This window comes from Alternaria arborescens (genome assembly GCF_004154835.1).
Source record: "Alternaria arborescens strain FERA 675 chromosome Unknown contig_108, whole genome shotgun sequence".
NCBI classification, from domain to species: Eukaryota; Fungi; Ascomycota; class Dothideomycetes; order Pleosporales; family Pleosporaceae; genus Alternaria; species Alternaria arborescens.
In genome coordinates, this window is record NW_021167963.1 from 1 (window position 1) to 22849 (window position 22849).

At 49.6% G+C, this 22849-nt stretch overlaps 7 protein-coding genes across 7 annotated transcripts; 5 read left to right on the forward strand and 2 right to left on the reverse strand.

Annotated features, from left to right (window-relative positions):
• Window positions 1-2245: 2245 nt before the first annotated feature.
• Window positions 2246-3912, reverse strand: AA0111_g12791 (Baeyer-Villiger monooxygenase; the record flags this gene model as incomplete). The annotated part of the gene is made up of 2 exons (XM_028646816.1): window positions 2246-2559; window positions 2610-3912. The coding sequence occupies 2 exons, from the start codon at window positions 3910-3912 to the stop codon at window positions 2246-2248; spliced, it is 1617 nt and encodes a 538-aa protein (XP_028499601.1).
• Window positions 3913-5076: 1164 nt separating this feature from the next.
• On the forward strand, window positions 5077-6897 carry AA0111_g12792 (hypothetical protein; the record flags this gene model as incomplete). The annotated part of the gene is made up of 1 exon (XM_028646817.1): window positions 5077-6897. The coding sequence occupies one exon, from the start codon at window positions 5077-5079 to the stop codon at window positions 6895-6897; it is 1821 nt and encodes a 606-aa protein (XP_028499602.1).
• Window positions 6898-7782: 885 nt separating this feature from the next.
• Window positions 7783-9687, forward strand: AA0111_g12793 (hypothetical protein; the record flags this gene model as incomplete). Its single annotated transcript, XM_028646818.1, has 1 exon — window positions 7783-9687. The coding sequence occupies one exon, from the start codon at window positions 7783-7785 to the stop codon at window positions 9685-9687; it is 1905 nt and encodes a 634-aa protein (XP_028499603.1).
• A 1359-nt stretch (window positions 9688-11046) lies between these two features.
• Window positions 11047-11154, forward strand: AA0111_g12794 (hypothetical protein; the record flags this gene model as incomplete). Its single annotated transcript, XM_028646819.1, has 1 exon — window positions 11047-11154. One exon carries the CDS (start codon window positions 11047-11049, stop codon window positions 11152-11154), a length of 108 nt encoding a protein of 35 aa, XP_028499597.1.
• Window positions 11155-13028: 1874 nt separating this feature from the next.
• Window positions 13029-13478, forward strand: AA0111_g12795 (hypothetical protein; the record flags this gene model as incomplete). Its single annotated transcript, XM_028646820.1, has 1 exon — window positions 13029-13478. One exon carries the CDS (start codon window positions 13029-13031, stop codon window positions 13476-13478), a length of 450 nt encoding a protein of 149 aa, XP_028499598.1.
• A 2349-nt stretch (window positions 13479-15827) lies between these two features.
• Window positions 15828-17401, forward strand: AA0111_g12796 (hypothetical protein; the record flags this gene model as incomplete). Its single annotated transcript, XM_028646821.1, has 3 exons — window positions 15828-16163; window positions 16213-16249; window positions 16299-17401. 3 exons carry the CDS (start codon window positions 15828-15830, stop codon window positions 17399-17401), a joined length of 1476 nt encoding a protein of 491 aa, XP_028499599.1.
• A 2482-nt stretch (window positions 17402-19883) lies between these two features.
• Window positions 19884-21862, reverse strand: AA0111_g12797 (hypothetical protein; the record flags this gene model as incomplete). The annotated part of the gene is made up of 2 exons (XM_028646822.1): window positions 19884-21466; window positions 21514-21862. 2 exons carry the CDS (start codon window positions 21860-21862, stop codon window positions 19884-19886), a joined length of 1932 nt encoding a protein of 643 aa, XP_028499600.1.
• Window positions 21863-22849: the final 987 nt, after the last annotated feature.

A 22849-nucleotide genomic window follows, 5' to 3' on the forward strand; every position in this document is an offset into this window, starting at 1 on the left:
CCTTGTGCCTTCGAGCGAGCGTAACGCGGTTGACACCATACTTTTTCGCGATTTGTTGGTACGAGAATTTATCTCCTGGTTCGCGCGATTCGATTTCTGCAATCGCTTCTTGAATCGGATCCATGGTGGTTGAGCTATGACGCGTTGAAGTTGTGTTGTTGTTGAAGTGGGGGTGTTCATCGAATGATGATGTTCATCGAACGCACGGGCATTGTAGCCGCCGTATCGATAAGCATCTAGCAGCAGCCAGACTCCATCAATCTAGCCGCTAAGTATCCACCTGCAGTTCCATCCAAATGTTTGTACTTGCTTGGACACCACACGTAGAACCAACCTATTGAGGAATCGCGCCCTGATATCATATGTCAGTGCTAGATGGCGACGTGCAACACCGGCCCTACGATCAATTCGTTCACGGAAGCATTACGCAGACCTAGCCGCAACTTTCCAAGGTCCATTTCTGGGTGTCTTACGTGTAGACAACGTAGAAAGAGATGTGACGAACAACGACCAACTTGTTCTGGCTGTTTGTGTAGCCATGTGGTGTGTCGTTGGCCTGCTCCCTCTGCGTCCACGCGATCGCCTACATCATTGGCTGCAGGGATGCGCCTCCAACAACAAGAACTCCGCCAAAGCTACATCAATACAGAAGCTGTCGATATCCGGAACTTGTCACATCTCACTGTCCTGAGCCCAGAGCCTCCATGTTTTCTGACCAATAGATCTGGAACTTGCTTGAGCACTACGTCGCCCGGACGGGTTCTCAGCTCGTACCTTTCCCACCCTCGTGCAATCCTTTTGTGCGATTGCTCTTGCACACGGCGATTTCCGACGATCTGATCATGCATGGCCTCCTCGCTCTCAGTGGGATTCATTATTCAGGGTACGACAACATCGAAGAACGACTTGTGTCGCGTGCAACATGGAGTCACTATGCTGCCGTCATTCGCAGCCTGCGGACTGAGCTCGCGTCTTTCTGAAACAGCCCTGAAGATCCTATCAAGACTTTACGCCTTCTTGTTGTTCTCATTATACTATGTCACTACGAGGTATGTGCACAGATGCTTCCATGCACGCTTCCCATCCTGCTGTAAACCTGCTAACACCAGGCTCGCTTTGCCTCTGAAGGTGATATCTGGCGATACCCAAGGAAAGGTATCTCAGCATCTTCGTGCAAGCAGACAACTCATCCTGTCATTACGCATTCACTCACGGAGTCTACCCACTGACTCTTGCCATCAACTGTTTGGCCTCATGTGTGAGCTATACGCATGTATCGTCCTTACCAATACCTTGACCCCGCATGCTGCTATTCAAGAACGCACGATAATCTTTGATTCATTCATCATCCACTTCGATGAGATTGACGAATCTGCCTATCGCGGCATTATGCTTGGAGGCTTACATGGCCTGTTGGAACTCATACCTTTGATCTCAGTACTTGCTGCCAGTCGGTTGAGAGAAGATGCCGTGGAAAGCGATAGCGTCGCACAAGATAGAGATGGTGCGGCAAAGTCTCGATCTGTCTTGTTGGACACATACAGGATACTTAAAGCTCGGATAGATGGTTGGTCACTGCCCCCCTTATCAGAACAAGCAAGCGATTTAAGCCTCATCACACCCACGAATTGCGCAGCAGCTATCAGAAGTCGGTACAAAGATCGCCGCATCGCTGGAGAAGTCTATCGCCACGTCCTTTACATTTACCTATCTTCTTCGATGGCTGGCCAGATATGTACAGATCAAAAGGTTCGTGTCTCACTCCACACGCACGCATGCACCATCCTGGATCTTGCCACAAACCTCGCAGAGCTATCATTTGATTACACCATGCTCTGGCCTTTCATCATCTGTGGCTCGTGCTTGACATCCAAGTCACACCAGGATTTTCTGCTCGCGGCTCTCGACTTCTCTCGATACCACATGGGCCATGTGAAGACAGTGTCGAACTTGCTAAAGTTGATGTGGGACGATCCGGATCCGAGGGCTTTTGGTCCTTATGGATTGTACTTTGTTATAGAAAAGTATAAGATCAACTTTTGTACGTTATGATAGATAAAGCGTTTAATATCTGTGGGCAACTAACTAGACTTTACACTCCGTCTCGAGCATTAGCGCATGTTCTAACTTATACTCTTTACGGGCTGATATCGGCAGGCTGGAGATTTTAGGTCGTGTTGGAGTAAGTCGCTCCGACGCGATACGGGCCGCATCCAATTGACCTGGACCCTCATGTGTTGCACTTTTATTTCTCAACAACAAACCCTTCCCAGTCCGGCATTGCGGCCCTGCACGACCTGTCATACTCGACCAAGCCTTTCAGATAGTTCAACATCTCTCTCTTCTTCCCAGGAATGTTTGCGCCCATATACCAGCTGTCCGCATCCTCTAACACCAAGAACTTGCTCGTTGCTGCGATATCATCTGCCCACGCTTGTGCCGCTTCAAGGGTGGCATCGAGATACCTGATCTTTTCATCCCGCACCTTTTTAATCATGTCCACAACAATGTCAACCTGAACCTCAAGTATCGTTGGTCCGTTACCTAATGCAGTGGGCGCTTCATCGCTGTCAGCTGTATCATCTCGCTATTTGTGCGATGCAGCTTACCTTGAGGCCCGTATATCATCCACATATTAGGATGACGAGGAGCCATCAAACCCAGATGCGTTCGAACACCATCCTTCCACCGATCCATCAATGTCTTTCCATCAGTTCCTTCGATGCCCATCGTAGAGAATGCGCCTGTGTAGTTGTCGAAGCCTGTCGCCAGAACGATGATATCAAGTGGTATCTCTTCCCCTCCAACTTGCAGGCCTGCCTTTGTAAAGGTCTCAATAGGCGTCGCTTTCAGATCCACAATTCTGACATGATCCTGATCGCATACCTCGTAGTAATCCTGCTCAAGACCATTCCGTTTCGCTATGATGGGATGTGGTGGCTCGAGAGGCGCGAGAATATCTCGCTTCTTTGGGTCCTGAATACGGGCACGCGTTTTCCGGGCCCAATAGTCGTATACCATGCGGTTGTCTTTGCGATCGACCAAAGCAGAGGAAAAGTTTCCACCTGCAAAGTTGAAGCCGCCGCGTTGATACAGCTCTTCAAGAAACTTCTCTCTTTCCTCTTCCGATAGCATCTGCGGGGATGGAGCAGGTGGTGGGTTGTATGGGAATCCGCTAAATGAATTCCGAGCAGCGGTCCTCAGCACGCTGTTCAAATAACCCTTCAGCGAATCCTGCTCCTCCAAAGAGAGTTTCCGCTGTCTCATAGGAAGTGCCATGTTTGGCGTACGGATTAATGCCACGAGCTGTTTAGCTTTCCTTGCCATCTCTGGCACGATCTGCAGAGCTGTCGAGCCACTTCCAACAACTGCAACTCGTTTGCCATGTGCGTTCACGCCTTCCTTCGGCCACTTGCTGGAGTGTAATAACATTCCAGTATATTGTTCGAGGCCCTCCCATGTTGGCATATGTTGCTTGTAAGTCGAGCCCGTACACAGCAGGAGGTGCTTGCAGGTAGCCACGTGGCCTTGTTCAGTCTGCACTGTCCAGCGACCGAGCTCGGTATCGAAGGTGGCCTTGTTTACCAGTGCATTGAACGTGGAATCCTTGCCAATGTTTAGAACTTTGTCAACATGGTCGAAGTATCTTTGCAATTCCTGCCACCCCGGGAATCGTTCGGACCAGGTCCATGTTTTGTATACGTCCGGGATCGAAAGCTGATAAAAGGGAAACTCCGAGTCGACTCGAGCTCCGGGATAGGTGTTGTTACTCCATACACCGCCTAGCCGTTGAGTGCCTTCGAACAGATGGATTTTGAAACCTTCAGCCCGTAATCGCCATACTGCGTACACACCACCGAATCCTCCGCCTACAATGAGGATGTCAGTATCAATCGTTTTGCTGGTCGTCATGGTACCTTGTGCACTGAAAGATTGGATCTTGACAGGAATTGGTGGTGCACCAACCTGCAATATATGCTACAAGCAAGTGTGGCGATGACCTATACGCCCCGTCGCCCCACGGCCCCCTCGATACCCAGGCAACCATGTCAATACAAATTGCCGAGGCTATTACCAGAACTTCCGATGTACTAGTATCAAGTCGCTCAGCGTAAGGCATCCTATTGCATCAAGCCGTCTGAAATTTACGCCCCGTAAGCACCATCAACGGTTGTAGGGCCTACTTTCTCAGAATTACCACTCTATGTCCTGTCAAGCCGCGCATGTCAAGGGGTTGAGTGACACCTTGTGCCGTGTCTACATGATCGATGCAGCGATAGCGGATAAGGCTGATGCTGGTGCTACATTTCCGGTGATGGAGTCAGCGCTAAGCTCCCTGATTGGAACGGACCTCATCCCATGCCCAAGATGTATTCCCATGTGTTAGGCCTGAGGTACTTTGGGAGCTGACACATCTCAGTGATGATGATTGGACAGATACACTTCGTTGCTCGTTAGAGTGATAGCTAGGTGCGGGGTAAAGACCCGAACTATGGATTGGAGGAAGTCGTCTTCAGAGTAAGAAAGATACGAGAAACAAGCCAGGTGTGTTTTTCAGCGACACAAAGTCGTCATCGCAAGGCTTTCGGCCTTCGGAGCAATGACTTCGGTATCGGTTCATTGATATCAGATGAACGACACAGCCTCATGCTGAACTCGCGGAGATTTTGGAAGTTCACAGCATCGCTACTGGTGGAAAAGCGCAGGGCTATCCTTAGCTGTCTTGGCTGAAACATCACCCGCTGGGTTAGGCGGGATCTGCGCGCAACTTTTAATTAGATGAACAACTTAAAGAAAACACATCCATTGTGATGCTCAAATGCTGATCGTTACAAGTTAGCACAGAGGTTTGTCCGCATGGTATACAGTCGGTTCACCCCGGTGAAGATACCCCGGCTTGGTTGCGCATCAGCACGAAGTTTCGCCATGACTGGCGTATGGGTGTGCTTGGTCCAGTCCGAGCAAAATTGATAGAGGTATAAAGGTCGTCTGGTCGCAGAGCATAGTTGTAACAACGAGTGCACAATCTCGGATATCCATGAGCTCTTTGATCATACACAAAAGTAACCCGAGACAATGAAGGGATTCTTCCATGTTCTCATCTTTGCTGCGGCGTGCGCAGTAGCATCACGAACAACAAAGCGGCAATCCTCACCTCGACCGATGGAAAACCTTGGGCGAGGTATTGTCGCTGTTCGTGCCCAGAACGACAGCGCTTTCATCAGCTGGCGACTACTTGGTCTTGATCCAGAAGACATCGCTTTCAATATCTATCGCTCAACGGATGGCGCCAACGCGACGAGACTCAATCCAGAGCCTCTTACTGGCGGCACGAACTATCTGGACTCCGGACCTGATCTCAGCCGATCTAACGAATACTGGGTACGGTCAGTTATCGGTGGGAATGAGCGATCGGCTGTCAATTCGAGCTACACACTTCAGGCTGATACGAGGCAAGAGCCGCTTATACGTGTTCCTATCAGATCAGGTGATCAGATCAAGTACGTGTGGGTTGGTGATCTTGATGGAAGCGGCGAGTACGGCTACGTCGTCGACAGACATGGCGTTCAGCAAAGCTTTGAAGCCTACCGCAGCAACGGTGAATTTCTGTGGGAAGCGGGCATGGGACCTAATAGCGAGAATCAGAACAATATCGAACCGGGATCAGCAGCCCTTGACGTCGGTCATTGGGATGGCTTGACCGTGTACGATCTCGACAGCGATGGATTTGCCGAAGTCATCGTACGCATAGCCAATGGTGTTATATTTGGCGACGGAGCCATATTCGACGAAGGAAGTAACGACGACGAGCAATTCATCGCTGTCCTAGACGGCCAAACAGGTGCTCTTCGCGCATCAATCTCTATTCCAAACGACTATATAGAGCACGGGCCTTTCGCCGCACGTTTGGGCATCGGCTACCTCGACGGCACCACACCGCACATCGTAGGCTTCATGAAGAACCGCCGTGACGACAAAGTCTTCAACCGTATCATGGCCGCATGGACCTTTGATGGCACTAGACTAGACCAAAAATGGATTTGGGACGACCAGAACGCTGGAGCAGGATCTGACGGACACAACACTCGCATTCTTGATGTCGACGGCGACGGCGTCGATGAGGTTGGCGAAATTATGTTCCTGCTTGAAGGAAACGGAACCATGCGCTACTCGCTCACAGACTCAGGTATCGGGCACGGCGACCGCTGGCAAGTCGCCAAGATCGATCCGGAAAGACCGGGTCTACAGGGTTATGGCGTCCAGCAAGATAACCCATCCAAACTGTGGGAGTACTACTACGACGCACGCACAGGCGAGGTACTATGGAAGCACTACGGTGACGCCGTCGGAGATATTGGTCGAGGCATGATTGGTGATATCGATCCCAACCATCCCGGCATGGAGTCCTGGAGTGCAGGCGGAAACGGACTGTACAACGCGCCCAGCAACTCCACCATCACCAATAGTAGCGAACTCGCTCCCTGGGCACATCTGGGTCTCTGGTGGGACGGTGACGACACAATGGAACTGTACAACGACGGCAAAGTGGAAAAATGGAACCCAGAGACTCCTACTACATCTTCCTCGCTACCCCGCTTGTTCCGCATCAGCGATTACGGTGCAGTGAACCCTGGTGATCCCAATCCAGCTTTTCTAGGCGACATATTCGGTGATTGGAGGGAAGAGGTCATTACAACGAATGAGGATATGAGTGAGCTGATTATCTTTACTACTGACCAGCCGACGAAACGGAGACTGTACACGCTGGCGCACAATCCAAACTACCGGAACGGAATGACGCTGAAGGGTTATCTGCAGAATGCCCATGTAGATTACTTCATTGGAAATGGTATGAAGACACCACCGCAGCCGAACATCCGGTACGTAGGTGTCTGACATGGACGATGGAAACTTTCGACAAAGATGGTTCCTGCCTCGGAGGATAGGCGGAGTCTTATTGTGACTCTTGTCAGTTTAAGTGCGGCTGATGAGCGCTGATATGATATAGAAGGATACAAGTCCAGAGCGGGATTCTAGGCACCCAAGGTCACGCAACGGGTAGCAGTATGAATTAAAACCATATAATCTGTGAAATACTAGGTTGTGAAGAAGAGAGAGCCATTGTTCGACTTTGATGTTCCCGCACGGATCATCTCGCTTGGTTAGTACGTCTAATGATCTAAAATAAGTTGACGTTCTAATCCGTGACATTGAGCTGTGAGAAGTGCTAGAAGAAAATTGAGGCTATCGTAGCAGAAAAGTACTGCAGGTTTATCACCAAGACTAACAACAGCCTGAGATCGTCAGCAACCTACTCGATACGTGTCTACACGCGGTCCAGGCGCTCGTCACGTGGCCGCGCGAGTTGCAACCAGGATTGTGCCTCGCCTTCCCGTCACGAGAATACGAGAATGACACGGTCTAGGACCCAATGCCTCGGTACAGGTACGGCGCTCATGGAGCGATGCGAGCCGTGCCGGTATGCAACTGCGTGCGAAACCAAAACGGCCGAGTACACAGCGCCGAACGACAATTTTAGCTTGCTAAAGCGGGGCACGATCGAAATTCAGGAGTCTTCGCCAGCCACGGACCAAGTACACGAGCTACCTCGTAATCACAAATTGGGAGAGGACCGTCATGCGTTGCGCACCTGTTATAAGTATGCAAATAATCGCTGTTGCTTCAACGTTACTCGTCTTTCCTTTATCGGGTAAGGCCACAAGATAGTCGTTGGCCACACAGTCGTTTCACTCAACCACATTCTTTAGTCTGTATTCAGTCATGCACACCTACATTCGTTACATGCATATTGCATTTTCTTTGTTATTAGCATCTGTACCTCAGACCTCTGCCGCGCAAGATGACCTTCGTCCCGCGCGCGCGGCCTCGCCACAACTCAAAACTATACATGCCGAGGATTTAGGAAGCCTTATCAAACGCCAGAATAACGGGACCGAGAATTCGCCTGTCTTCTTCAGAGACAACAATGTCTGGTACCGGGATTCGGATGGGCGGGAGGTGCAAATGTCGACAACAGGAACGGAAGATAGTCCCTTCAACAACATAACGTACCCTTCACCAAACAACGAATTCGTCGTCGTATTCCAATCTACGCCCGCCCAGGACCACATTGTGTACGAAGTCGAGTCGAGCCCTTACGACCAGCTGCAACCCCGCTTGCATCAATTCCAGTACCTTAAGCCTGGTGACAATGTAACCATTGATCGGCCTCGAATGTTCGATTTGACGGACAAACGCGAGGTTGCCACGGATAACACGTTATTCGAGAATCCATACCAGCTTTACTCACTGGATGGTGGATGGAACGCAGAGGGCACCGAATTTCGCTTCATTTACAACCAACGTGGACATCAGGTTGTGCGTATAGTTGGCATGAATACCAACGGACATGTGCGCGCATTGGTCGAGGACAAAAGCGATACCTTTGTTGATTACTCACAAAAGCTCTACTACAAGGAGCTCAAGAGTTCGAATTCAAGCGAGTTGATCTGGGCCAGTGAGCGCGACGGTTGGAATCATCTCTATCTGTACGACATGGAAAGCGGGAAAGTGAAAAACCAGATCACGAAAGGAGAATGGGTTGTGCGTTCCGTGGACTACGTCGACGAGTTGAAACGACAAATCTGGATCAAGGTTCTTGGTGCTGTGTCCGGCCAGGATCCCTACTACGCCCACCTAGCGCGAGTTAATTTCGATGGTTCAGATTTCAAGATCTTGACCGAAGGTGATGGCGACCATTCCTGGTATTTCAACGATGACAGATCGACGTTTACAGATACATGGTCTCGTATGGATATGGCCGAGAAGACCGTTACGCGTGACGCCGAGACTGGAAACAAGACCGCTGATGTTTACGAAGGGAATCTTGACTCCCTTCTCTGGCCCATACCCGAGCGCTTCGCAGCCCCGGGCAGAGACAACTCTACCCTGATCTACGGCCTTGTTTTCCGCCCTTACCAGATGGACAACAGCACAAAGTACCCCGTTATCGAGAAGATCTACGCTGGACCACATGACTTCTTTGTACCAAAAGCGTACATGAGTCACGACGAGGCCCATCGGATTGCAAACCAGGGTTTTGTTGTCGTCCTCATCGACGGCATGGGCACCAACTGGCGCTCCAAGGCTTTCCATGACGTATGCCACAAGAATCTCAAAGACGCAGGATTCCCCGATCGTATTGCATGGATGAAGGCGGCCGCTTCAACCCGCCCTTGGATGGATACCAGCCGCGTTGGAGTATACGGAGGTTCCGCTGGCGGTCAGAATGCCATGAGTGCTCTTCTCTTTCATAACGATTTTTATAGCGTCGCTGCAGCAGATTGTGGATGTCATGACAACCGCATGGACAAGTTGTGGTGGAACGAGGCATGGATGGGGTACCCCGTCGACCAGAGCTACGAAGATAGCTCCAATGTTGTGAATGCAGGAAAGCTAGAAGGTAGCCTGCTACTTACTGTTGGCGAGCTTGACACGAATGTCGATCCGGCAAGCACGATGCAGGTTGTCAACGCGCTCACTCAAGCAGACAAAGACTTTGACTTGGTGGTTATCCCGGGAGGCGAGCATGGAGTCGCAACCACGAATTCATATGCGTTGCGAAGGACCAGGGATTTCTTGTACCGAAAGTTGAAGGGCACAGAGCCGCCGAAGTCATGGTTCTAGACTGGATTTGAGTTCCTATATATAGACGTACCCCAATGCGATGCAAGCTCTTGTGCACGCTGTGGAGCGGCCACCAATAAACATTGTGAGGGAGGGCGTGATTGGCTTCACGCCGCTTCTTTATCTATCTTCGATTGGTCTATGGTTCGCGTGAAGCCATGGCATGCATTGACTGTTTTTGACGCGTTGTTTAGGCAAATTGCCACGGATCTAGACTCCAGAATGGTGGATACGCGGTACAGGGGCTATGAAGACGTGGATTGCGCGTGAATGAAGTCATAATCTAGCAGTGTGGCAAGATTCGCAGTGCACCAACGAGGTTTCCAGCTTCTAGCTCGTTAAGAGAACATAGGATCTGGAAAGGAGTACCCGCTATCTATGTCCCTGTATGCTTCCAGATTGATGAAGCTGATGATTGCGGTTACGCCTTGAGGAATGAAATTTGACGCGGGACGTTGGTGAGAACATTACCCGACTGTTGTATGATCCGCAGGTCCGTTGCGTGGAGATACATCCTATAGTGGTAAGACTCCGCTCAGTTGCAGACACCCTTACTCTTCACCTTCATGTAGCGTCCATTCTTCCCCAATCAGGCAGGTCTCTAATATTTGCAGACGTCGAATGCGCAAAATACTCCACCAAGGCGTAATTAAGTATCTTACGCCCAACAGCTCGCTTAGTGATAACTTTCGGAGAGTGAATGTCGTTCTGATTTTAATATCACATTGGAGTTCATAGATTCATCATGGTCTAAGGCACTATCTAACGGTTCCCGTAGAGTGTTTGGACGGGCGCTATCAGTTAGGTACAGTAACGACTCATCGCCTTCTGGTGTCTTGCCTTATTATAGATCTGTAACTTCGCAAGACGGGTTGTTCGTTCGAGTTATTATTTGCACTGGCCATGTGAAAATGCCCTTCGAGTTCGTTCTGTGGATAAATCTTGTTATAACAATGCACGGGTGGCATTGCATGAGTTTTCAAGGCATCCAATTCTACCATTCACTCCCAGTTAGTAGCGCATTCTTTCACCAAAGTTGCTCGCACGCGGGTTGGCCGACAGTGCCTGTAATCCCCAATATCCCTCGAAGAAACATCACTGAGCAGGATTCCAGTCTCTTTGATTGCATAGTCGACATGCGCCCAGCCTGAAGTGGAGATTGGAAGATATAGCCCGGTCCACTAGTAGTGAACTATGTCGAGTATAAGAACAGTCGCTCGCCTCTCTTTTGTTATCCTCTCCATCATCAGATTTCAGGTCAACAGCACCAAGACATTCAATCTCAGCTCTTCTTGAACCAAAAGCTTAACGATGAAGCTCTTTACCCCTCTCGTTCTTCTGGCCTCGGTCACCGGCACTATGGCCGGCTGCTACTCCGGCGGTCAGAGCTGGATTGACGACTGCAACAAGAATTCGTTCAAGGGTGCTATCAAAGACCTGTGCAATAACAGCCAGCTTGCAGGCTGATTCTAAAATACTGGCACTACCAAAACCTGGTGTGCCAACAGCCGTTGCAACGGTATCAGGGTGGATCTCGCAGTGGGCTGGAGGGGAAACGGAGGATATACCTTGGCCGCCAAAGACTGCATATCAAGACCGGAAGATAAGATAAATGGCGGCTGGCAAGGGGGCGAGTCCACCAAGTACGACTGGTATGTCAAGTAAGTGTATAATCCTAATCCTCACTGTGTAACGACGACGATAGCTAACAGCGTTTGACTGTAGGGCTGACCCTAACGACGGTTGGTGTCCGTAGAACTAGCTTGGCGGATACGACAGTCAGCGTTGCACGACTTGTAATTAGGATGGTTTGGATAATGGATGGAAGAACGAATACAGCCAGCGGATGCTGAAGTAGATGTTCAATGAATTACCTCAATGGCCGACTTGATCGCATTCTCTGTTGATTCCCTTTTTCACTGTTGAGCTATGCTTATAGCTTGCTGTCGGCATTGCTAGCTAGTCTTGGGGATGCGGATAGGCTTTTGTCAAGTCTGAACGTAAGCGTTGGAAGAGAGAAGTCAAGAAAACTAGATGACCAAACTATGCGATCAGCTCAATGTGATAGCTTACAAAGCAAGGGAGCATCTTCGTGATCTTTATAGGTATGTTTCCAGACTTCAGATCGTGCTTTGAAAGGCACGCCTTAAGACTCTCTTAAAACTCATGTCTCTTTACGATCATTTATATATCTCTCTAAAGTATATTTTGGTGAGCTAAGCTCTTTGAGTAGGATGTCTAGGCTGAACTTGGGACTCTCAGCAGGAACTCCTAAGTGGGAAGAGAACAACAACGGATAGCACATGCTTTGAGCTTATCAGGCGTAATAACAAGGGCTTGCTTCGCAGCGCTCGAGCAACGGCCATGGCCCCTTCTTCTGCATGCAATACTTTGCGTTTGTTATGGAGCCTTGTGGCTTGCAAGATACGTTCTGTTTCTCCATCCATCCGGTATAGTATCCGCAACTTACGATCATGCTGCAATACGTTCCACCGAACTCACGTCTTATCATTTACTCGAAACTTTGCACCGCACACGGTTGCTTTGCAGGGAGCTGACAGCCTCTAAGATCCCTTTCGCCTTTTTTTTTGCGCTACGTTTCTTAGCTTCAATTGTACCTTCACGATGATCTCTTTACTTAGATACGTTCTTACCACCGGCGAATACCGATAATCAGAAGACTTCTATAGCTTTTTCCCACAGGTCTTAATATCACCAAGATTAAGGCAGGCGTGTGTTTCGTGCCAGCACGTCATTACTATGTGAAAATGGATCCTCCATCGTGTTCTCATTTCGAAGACGAACATTGCAACGTAAACGTATGAGTATCATGATCGTGTGCGCATCTACGCATTCTGCCTCTGCCAGGCCATGATATGCTCTTCGCGCACGGAAAAGAAGCTGCCCATGTGGAATTGATATATAAGTTGACGTGCTCGGCCCACGCACGATGACGACATCGCACTCCCGCAATACCGATCAGGGATCTTGCAGCTCCACTCTCCCTAGCACAGCCTGTCTGCCTCTTGCACTCCTTCTCTACACGGTGTCCACTATGCCGAGACTCTGCAATCATTCAACTTGGCATTATTCCCGTTTACAATTCTCCGCGAAAAAGCGCCAACACCTCCGCGATCTTAAGCGATGCGAGCTTAGCGTATGCGCAACAACATGCGAATTGCTCCTTCAACCAGCAGATCTTGCCCAAGACACCTAAGGTGAGTACCAATTCTTGGTACGCCACAGATACAATGGAGCAAGTGCGCGAGTACATAATCCTGGCCGCCGATGGCTCAATGTTTGTGTTCAGCTAAGCTTCTGCCACGAGCTTGACCGGCAACATGCGAGCCGAAACACCCCACACTCTATCGGTTGCACTTGCTTTTCTGCCTCTCGACAACGCGCATCTCTCCGCCAACGGGACTGCGACGTGCCTCCAGCTCGAGAACGAAAGGCTCTTTGTTTCAGTCAATAAGATGATCAGCGGCATCGACACGCTTGTGATTGACGGACAAGACCTGCTGGGGTCACGAGCGTGCATACCTTGCACACCGGGAGGCTCTTCAGGCAACGGTCAATACAGCATCAGTCGTTACCTTGATTGCTATTGCATATCAGCTACTGGTTGCTCAAGCGCAGGGTTTGGTTCATACACACCGGGTTCTATTGGACCCACCTACGAGCTGTTCTACAGCAGCGACTTAAACAATGTATCTTATTGTGGAGTTGTGATGAGCGAGATGTATCCGCCTACCGGCCCGTCACGTTATCGCGCAAGTCCGTGCGACTAGTATATCCGGAGCTTGAAGCATAGTTACATGGTTCGCAAACGGCTGATGTAGAGCTCGCCGCTTATACCTAGGACCCTGATGAATGGTCAGATTACGACATCATATGGAACTACTCTAAACTCGAAGTGGAAGTATCGTTGCGGTAGTTAGCAGGATATGAAAATGACACACCTCGGGTAGTCATGAAGAAGTAGCAGGTGCGGCGATGCCCGACGAACTCATGAGGGGGTGGCCACAAAGGAATTTGTCATGACCAGCCACGAATGATCCAGCTGCCGAGGCAGCCACCGTCTGTCAAAGGGTAAGAGCGGCACACGTGACGTGGTGTTGCAGGAGAGAAAAGCCATGGTCTAACTCTGAACCGCAGAACAAGTCTTCCTCTCCTTGAGTCAATAATATGCCCATTGACCAATGACTTGGAGAGAATACTGCTTTGTCCATGGGTCTCTTGCAGCATGGGGCGGCTTTGTGCTGCTTGAAGCGATCACGCTTAACGCCCGTCATACCACGCTGCTCATGCTGCGATCCCGTAGACCGGCTAGCGTCTTGTTCAACGATGTCGCTCCCACAAATTGCTCACAGTCTTTCGCGAGATCAGTCGCGTTTCGTGATGTCAATGAATGCTTCGACTCAGATCAAGTACTCTCAACTTTTACAATAAAAAGGTGAGGCCTTCTCGCTCTACCCTTCAACCTATTGCTACTTTCTATTTAGTCATGGATCGGCCCTATCTCGCGTTTTCCTCCACTTTTGGGCCCGCTTGAAACGTTTGGAGAAACTAGCGAGTCATAGTCAAATTTATCGCTCCGAATTTCCTATCACATCCATAACTAAGCACAACTGGAGACACAAAATGTATCGCAACACTGTTTGCACAACACTTCTTCTGCTAACATATAGCCTAGGAAGGAGTGCTGCGTATGAGATGATCTTGATCAGGATTTCCTTCGCGAGCTTCGCGCACTGAGCCCAGCATAACGGAACATGTTTCAATGCTGAAGTAACAATCTTCTGTTATGACGGCTCCCTCTTCTGTCATGACAGCTCCCTTTCAGACCGTCGTGTCACAAGTGCTGCGGAACATACGGCATTCATGCTTCGTGTACCCAGTTTTCAAAGTTGTGAATAGCCGTTATCTCGGCACGCTCGATGGCGCTTGCAAGCGTGACGTGCTTCGCCTGCTTGCTCCCGATGTTCACGTCGGAGATCTCCACTTCTGAATCCCACATGTTCCGTCAGTGCGACCCTTCGAAAGATCAGGCGTCCGGCCCTTCCCGTTTTTGACGCGCAAACAGGTTCCTGACCTGGATCATCGTAGATTTGCCCTGCTTTGTCGCAAGGTATCTCGTCTAGGCTCATGCAGGTGACAGAATGAAACGGCGGTCCCAAACTTTGGACTGCAGGAGCTGTGACAGCGGCAGTAGCCGTGATGTATAGTATGGCAAAAGTGCCTTCCTCCACGACACGATATCGTGCGTAAGCTGTGCACACAGTAAATACATACGCAGTCACTTGTGCAGGTGATGGAATGGGCAGTAACAACAGATGGCTCATCAACATAGGGTGATCTCGTCGGCATGGAGCTGCATTCGCTAAGGACTGCCGATCGCGTGGCTGCACAGACCTGCAGAAGGCACATGGCAACGGACGCTAAGATGATGCCACCGGGTGAACGCTGGCCAGAGCCAAAACTTTGTTCGCCGTTGCGTGGCCTCCCCGGTACCCGGTACCCCTTAAGCCTATCTTGAAAGTGACAGCTGCACGAGCTGCTTGCGCCATCGACCTAAGACCGATGTCATTAGTGACAGCTGATCCTGTGAGCTTCACCTAGTGGTGTTTGAACAGACGCTGAAAAGGAACAAAGTGCTCAGACTTGCATTCAAATGAGACAAGCGTACCGTCACTGACGATCATGCTATACCGATGTCGGGTTTGTATGCATGCTCACATCGATCAAAATCGATTCTCACGATGATTGAAGCCATCTCATTCTGCTCCCTCGCGATGTGAAGTCTCTGTCCACTCTCGCAGAAGGGACGATGTGTTGTAATTGTCTCGAATACACAAGGGATTATATTTGCTGGAAAAGAATGCAGTGCATGAATGTGCGCCAGCCACCTAGCACGCAAGCCCGCCGGGGCCTACCGAGGTTCTCGGCGGGATCATAATTGAGGACTACGGGACGCCGTTAAATTATGGCGTTCAAGGGGTGTATGCATGCGAGGACACTACCAGCTACTCATTCCTGTATCAGTCGTTTGCCGAGGCTGGCAATGCCGTTACCTATTGGCTCGACTCATGGCTCCAGTGGCGGCCTGATGCAACTGTTGTCACAAGACTTGGATTAGAATGGACAAGATGAGCAGCAGAGAGATGGAGCGCTGCGTAATATATATCAAGGGCTCCAAAGCAAGGCCTGCCCGTTCGCTATACCAACGAAACAACGAGTCGATTCCCTATTTCATCTACGCTCACATGCCCGGCGGTCCACACCCTCCTCTATCTGTCGTTGCCTCATGGCCGGCTCCGAACTATGTCAATCCTGAAGGGAGAGGCAGGGTGACGACCATAATCGCAGGTGTCCTGTCACCAATTACCTTTTTCGTTATATTCGCAAGAATCTGGGTCCGATTCTATCTACAGCGAAATCCTGGCTGGGATGATTGGCTTATGGTAGTTGCCCTTGTATGTTTCCTACTTACAACTAAGATATACACGCACTCACCTTTAGTAGCCATTAATCATTGCCTTAGCCATCCTTGTACCATATAGTAAGATTGTGTGATATGAAAACCAATAGTCACGGCTAACTCCTCATAGCGGCAGACGCGTATCACAGCGGGGTACACATATGGGATGTCGATCTCACCTTATTCACAATACAGAGGAAGCTCATATTAGCGATAGAGACGCTCGTCATCCTCGTTGGAGGACTCGTCAAAGTCTCTATCCTACTCTTCTTTCGTCGTCTGGGTTCACGCGGTGTCTCGAAAGCCTTTCGGATTGTTACCTGGACTGCAATTGGGGTCCAAATCACATCCACTTTCGCTTTCCTCCTCTGTTTCTTTTTGGTCTGTCGCCCTATGTCTGCTTATTGGGAGCAGTCAGATATCATGAAGATAGCAGAAGGTGTGAAGTTTAATTGCTACGACGAGGGCGCTGCCGTAGTCGCTGCCGGCGTGATTTCCACAGTGCAGGACGTGATTACCGCTCTGTTGCCAAACTTCATATACTGGAACGCACAAATCCCGATTCGCCAAAAAGTGGCTCTGATGGCAATATTTGCTACCGCTTATGGGGCTGCCGCCTTTGGGGCATTACGAACGCACGCAACCTGGGTCCTGTTCTATGAGACCTACGATGTCTCCTGGCAGCTCTGGGAAGTCTGGAATTGGACACTTCTTGAGGCTCACATCGGCGTCATCTGTGCCAATGCACCAGCGCTCAAGACCTTCGTGAAAAAGTACCTCGAACCCATCAAGTCTGTTGCATCGAAACCTCGGGCACGGTTTTCGCCAGCCAAATCCTCGCATGCACAATCGTCGCAGACTGGAAGCAAAGCGGAAAGCGGTCCGTCAAGGAAGTCCAAGAAGTTGTGGAGAAATCCTTATGGACAACATGGGTACTTCTCCCAGCCGACGAGGATGACACAGCGGTCCAATGATGAAGAGCTCTTCGGATGCGAAGGGATAAGAGGACTCTCATCAGACACCAATCAAGGCTCAACCTACAGTGATCGACAATCTGCGAAAGACGACATTGAACTGGGCTTAGCCCCGCCTATCACGACCTACTTAGCCCCGCCTTCCGAGCTCTACCGAGGGAGTCTGGGAAGTGTGGGCATGGTGTCAGTATATATGTACGACCAGAACGAAGGAGATGGGACGAGTGGCGGCATAAGATACATGGGAGCTAGGTTATAGCTTGATAGTAGTGACTTTTCATAATGTAAACAATACCTGACCGAGGTCGCTGATAGACGGGATGACATCCTCACTCTCCTGCTTGCTGGTGCTAAAAAAGCTACTAGCAACACGGATACAATCAACGTGACACAACCTTGGAATGACATGCTGTGGGTGATAGTAGTGAACAGCCACGAATTGGAACTGTGGATCATCCCGTAGGTGTAGTTCTTTTTGGCGATGTGCAAGCAAGACATTCTCACCTGGTCACATGTACAATCAATGATCATCATGCGCCACTAGAAGTGGTGTCACGTGCTATAACTTAGGTCACAAGTTTGTCTTTCCCACGAGATGCCTTCATGGCGATGGTAGGAACGAAATAATTCTGAGCCTGCTGTTCAATGCGACGGACTATGAGAGCGCTTTGCTACCAAGAAGCGTGTGTGTGTGTGTGTGTGTGTGTGTAATACCATGCGTCATCACTAGAGGTTCGGTAGATACGTCTTAACTCGTGTATAATGTACTGCGGACTTGTTGGTGTGTTAAGCGATGTGCGCATGGTGTGACCCGATCGCGCGGGTCGAAGATGCAGAACAGGAGTAGGATCAACGCCCAGCTTCCTAGACCCCGCAGCCTTCGCTTATACTTGCTGGCGCCCGAATATTTTGGATAGACTCTCTGGTGCATAGTGATGTAGTAGCTAAGTATTTATAACTTACATTCTCGATACACAATACATTCAGATGTCAATCTAAGAGAAGTGCGAGGTGTTCGTGATGACGTAGGCCTCTTAGACTGTCCTTCCTCGCTGTAGACAAGCCTTCCGCCTGATATGACTACTAGCTTATGCACTGCTGATGTCAGTGTCAAAGTTTACTTGCGGAGTACGTTCGAATGCTCACAACGTCCTAATGTGGCTTATGCATCTCACATTCAATGCTGATCGGTAAAAGTTTATCTGAGGACAAGAAGTGAAAGTGTTGCATAGTGTTAGGTCATGTCGCAAAAGGTGGCGTTCGGTCCGGGTACTTGAGCCATGCTTTCACGCCTGGTGTGTTCAAGTGCCCTAGACTTGAGACTACTATCAGATTAACGGAGGTACGTTTGCTTACTGCGATGCGGAACTCCATGGGTACTGTTCTGACAACAATCAGTCAATCGTGTTGATAGTTGAAGATCGAGTGCGCCGAACACAATGCTGTCTGAGAGAGCTTAGAGCTTAGTTGCAGGATCGGCTTTCAACGAGATGTGGGGGTTATTAGGGACAAATGGGACATGCACGAGAACCCCGACGGTTTCGTGAACCTAGGTGGAGCCAAAAACTACCTGATGCGTAGGGGACTAGAGGCTTACCTGACAAGACATGTTCAAATCGCTGGCAGCAACGCGACATACGATGACGGACCAGTGGGAAGTCAACGGCTACGGACCGCCTTAGCTCATTTCTTAAGCGCGCAGCTGAAGACAGCGCAGCCACTAGAGGCAGACTAAATTGTGGTCACCAATGGAGTCTCGAGTGCGCTCGAGCATGTCGCCTGGGCGCTCGCTGATGAGGGCGATGTCTTCTTGGTAGGCCGACTGTACTATAGTAAGGCCACCTTAGGCCTGCGCTCCCACGTTTGAACTGTTGCCGTCACGTTTGGTACGACAGATCTGTTTAGCCTAGCAGCAATTAAGTGCTACAAAGAGGCGTTAATGCGCGCTTAGGCACGTAGAATTGTAGTTAGGGGCCTGCTGTTGTGCTCGCCTTATAATCCACTAGGTCGCTACTATCCGCGCGAGGTGCTATACGCCCTGGTCGCACTTTGTGTAAAGCATAGCCTGCATCTAGTAAGCAACGAAATATACGCACTCTTAGTTTGGCGCGAACCTTACTTTACTTTAGTACTATTGCTGCTGCTTAAAGGTGTTATAGATCCCACTCTAGTTCACGTTATCCAGAGCATCTCTATGGAGTTTTACGCTAACAGATAACAGCTAGACTGTATTGTGTCTCTTGCCAACCCTATATTGTGTGCTGCTGTGGCTGCTGTTACTATCTACTCCTACCCGTCTTTCATCGCGGACTATATCGTCGCGCAGATGCTTAAGGACTGGGCCTTTACTATCAAGTACTTGCACAAGAATCGTCATCAGCTAAACGCTGCCTACACGCTTGTTACTGATCATCTGGAGAAGCACAGCATTCCCTTCACTACTAGTGCTCACGCCGGCCTGTTCGTGTGGGTGGACCTTGGCCACGCATATCGCAGCCATCACAATCTCAAGCGAACCGGCATAGACGACAGCGGTGTAGCGTACAGGATACTAGAAGCGCTGTACACGCACAAGGTATATTTGGCATGGGGAGGCAACTTTCATAGTGAGACGCCGGGTTTGTTCCGTGTTAGCCTTGCGCACCCAAGCAAGTACATAGAAGAAAGGTTTCGACGCATTGAGCTAGCACTGCAAAGTAAGGCTCTTCTATTAAGTGTGCCTTAGGGATCCATCCGACGTGCTACTCAATTGAAATTATCTTTGGCTCATTCTTGCGGAACCACTTTTGTATCAATGCATGTTCCTTCTCACCACTGCACTCAAAGTAGCCAACACGCTGGAAAGCCTCGTGTCCCTTTTTGACGAGGATCAAACCCACAGTGAGGAAAGAGCCAACAACTTCGAAACACCAAACGTTATCCGGATGTTCGTCACCAGCGATGTCCCACGTTATATCGACAGGCAGTATTCTGGAAGATGCTACAAGAACAAACCCTAGCCAGTGCGCTTGTCGAAGCCGACCTTGAAGAACAAGGCGACCGCTTTCCACCTCGGCGTACGGGGATTGCTCGAACTTGTGCTTGATCTGACTGTCGATGTATTGGGCTTCTGTTTTCACAGTAAGATTAGATAGCGTTAGGTAACGCTCGAAGAACCAAACTGGCGCATTGAGAGATGCCCATGACCAAGTTGGTCCGAAATATGTTGGCGAATCTGTGACCGGGACATCGGGTAGCTTGGCCCGACACCACAGCAACTGCACCATGAGATCAGGCTTCCACAACCCGGCAAGATAATCGGAAGATTGCAACCCCATTATCTCGCCACAGTTATCAGCCAGAGCTGCACAAGCCGGCAATCTATCGCTTGCTTCTGAGAGTTTTCGAAGGGTGTATCGTTCGATGTTTCTCTGCCAGCTTCCGTACACATTTGACAATACCAGAAGACCGTCCTCGAGCATTCTTGACCGCACTTCAGCGTTCCGACTCGGATCGTGAACATCAAAGTCCGGGTCTTCGTTTTCCCTGATAGGGCAACTTCCACCGTCACATATGTTGAGACTTTCGGGATAGGTCGGACACCTCCACGTTGTTTGCTTTGATCCGAATCTCAGTAGGCGGAGAGATAACATGTCTTCCTGCATTGCCCAGCCTCGATCGTCGAGGGGTTCTTGATATATGTCACTTATTGGTAGCTCGGACAGGAATACCCACCCTCGTGTGATGTGATTGTCTTGCTTGTAACAGTACGGTATGCGAAACAATTTGCTGTACGCTTGTTCGAATGTACGGGCTTGAAGGAAGCCGTCCGTGCTGTTAGCTGCGCTTGCAGCGCCGATTGTAAGCGCTGCGCCCCGATAGATGCTTGCCATATTGGCGATCTCTGATGCCTTTTCTTCATCGTCGTCTTGAACGATACAGAGAGCGTCGATCCAAATGTAATGGAATCCGAGCGAACAGCATACTCGGACAGCATCTTGTATCGTCTGTGGGAACCCAGACAGATTGGTCACATCGTGTCGGGACTGCAAATTGGCTTTCTTGGTCTTGACTTGCTCTGGTTGCTTGTTTCTCCAGCAGTAGCTCAATGCCACATATCGAGGGTGGTCTCCTGGTGGAATGCTATGCAATCGCGCGTTCGAATACTCTTGCACGTCCAAGAGTCGCTTAGGTGCAATACAATGTCTCGCTGTGTTAGCAGCATTGATACACTTTGGATGGCCCAAGCATTCTTTGAGATATAGTCGGCAGCGCTGCAGATCCTCTGGCCTCCCTTTGAACATGTTGATAGGTCTTGCACTAATGTGTGTAGCAGAAGGGTCATCTGTATTCGTTAGTTAAGTTTGAAGAATGTGAGCAGGCAAGACATACCCTTGTTGGGGAACACATACAGTGGTGTATCATTATCGACGTCGCCCGTCGCCAAAGCCTGGCCTGACTCATCCCCCCAGCGAACGTAGAGATGTGCAATGTCCTCTGAATCCGTGTTCACAGAGAACGACACTTTGTGAGTAGGATTCAGATCCAATCTGTCCCGTATCGCGAGTCGCAGGCACCAACAGAAAAGTAGGCAAACTGTGGCGAATGCGCTGACATCAATGTAGTCGAATTGGAATAACTGTCGAAGGAGCAGGCCTCTCCCAGGCAGCTCGATCCCAGTACCATCAAGCTTTATATCTTGACAGTGTGAACAAGTATGAGCATCTTCCAGGGTGTTCATCGTAGTAACTCTTCGGTTAGGCAGCAGCTTACTGGTCGCTCGGGACTGCTGTATCTCGTACAACCTTGACTTTGTCTTGACGACTGTCTGAATACTCTCGAATGGATTATACCGCGCGAGTGATCATGCAAAGCCAAAGGAAAGGACTCCTTCCGTTGTTGTGCAGCTGAAATATGATGTGGTTCAGAAAGCGCTAGCGCAGCTGGCGTGTGGTGCTGAGGAAATACCTGAGATTCGCACCTAGGCAGTCACACAGCATTACTCAGACTGCGACTCCTACCCTAACCAATATAAGGCGGCGAAAGAGGCTCTTTTCGCGTCAAAACTAGCTTAATCTAGCTTAGCGTTAGAGTTTTGCGCTAACATCTAGAAAGCAATTCGCGCAATCTTTAAGAGCCTAATTTATTAAGAACAAGACATTACCTAATAGTATTACTTATACAAAACTTACTTATATATATTTAAAAATTGCGCTAGTATTATTATCTTAGATAACGTAGGTCACAAGCGAGTGGAACCTTCAAGCGAGTGGAACCTTTTTGCTAAGACCTAACTAAACTTAAAGCCTACCTGTAATGTCTCAACGCAACAATGTTAAAAAGACCTTAAACGAAAGAAATATACAGCTTGCCTTACAGGCTATCTAACAAGACGCGACATTTAAGCCGCGACGCGCTGCAGCTACCTACAATGTCTCTGAAAGCACACTACGAAGACGACTCGCTGGAACGCCCTATTGACGCGATTGTGAGCCTAAATTAATGGCTCTTCGAGGATCTGAAGAGGTAGCGATTGTTAGGCATGTTCTTAAGCTAATAGAGCAAGGATATCCGCCTAGGCTTGCTGACGTTGAAGAGATAGCCAATTCTTTGCTTGAGATCCGCAATCAGAAGCCAGTTGGCAAGAGGTGGGCTGCAAACTTCGTAAAGCGTCGCCCTGAGCTCAAAGTCAAGTTTAATCGAAAGTACGACTATAGTAGAGCCCTCT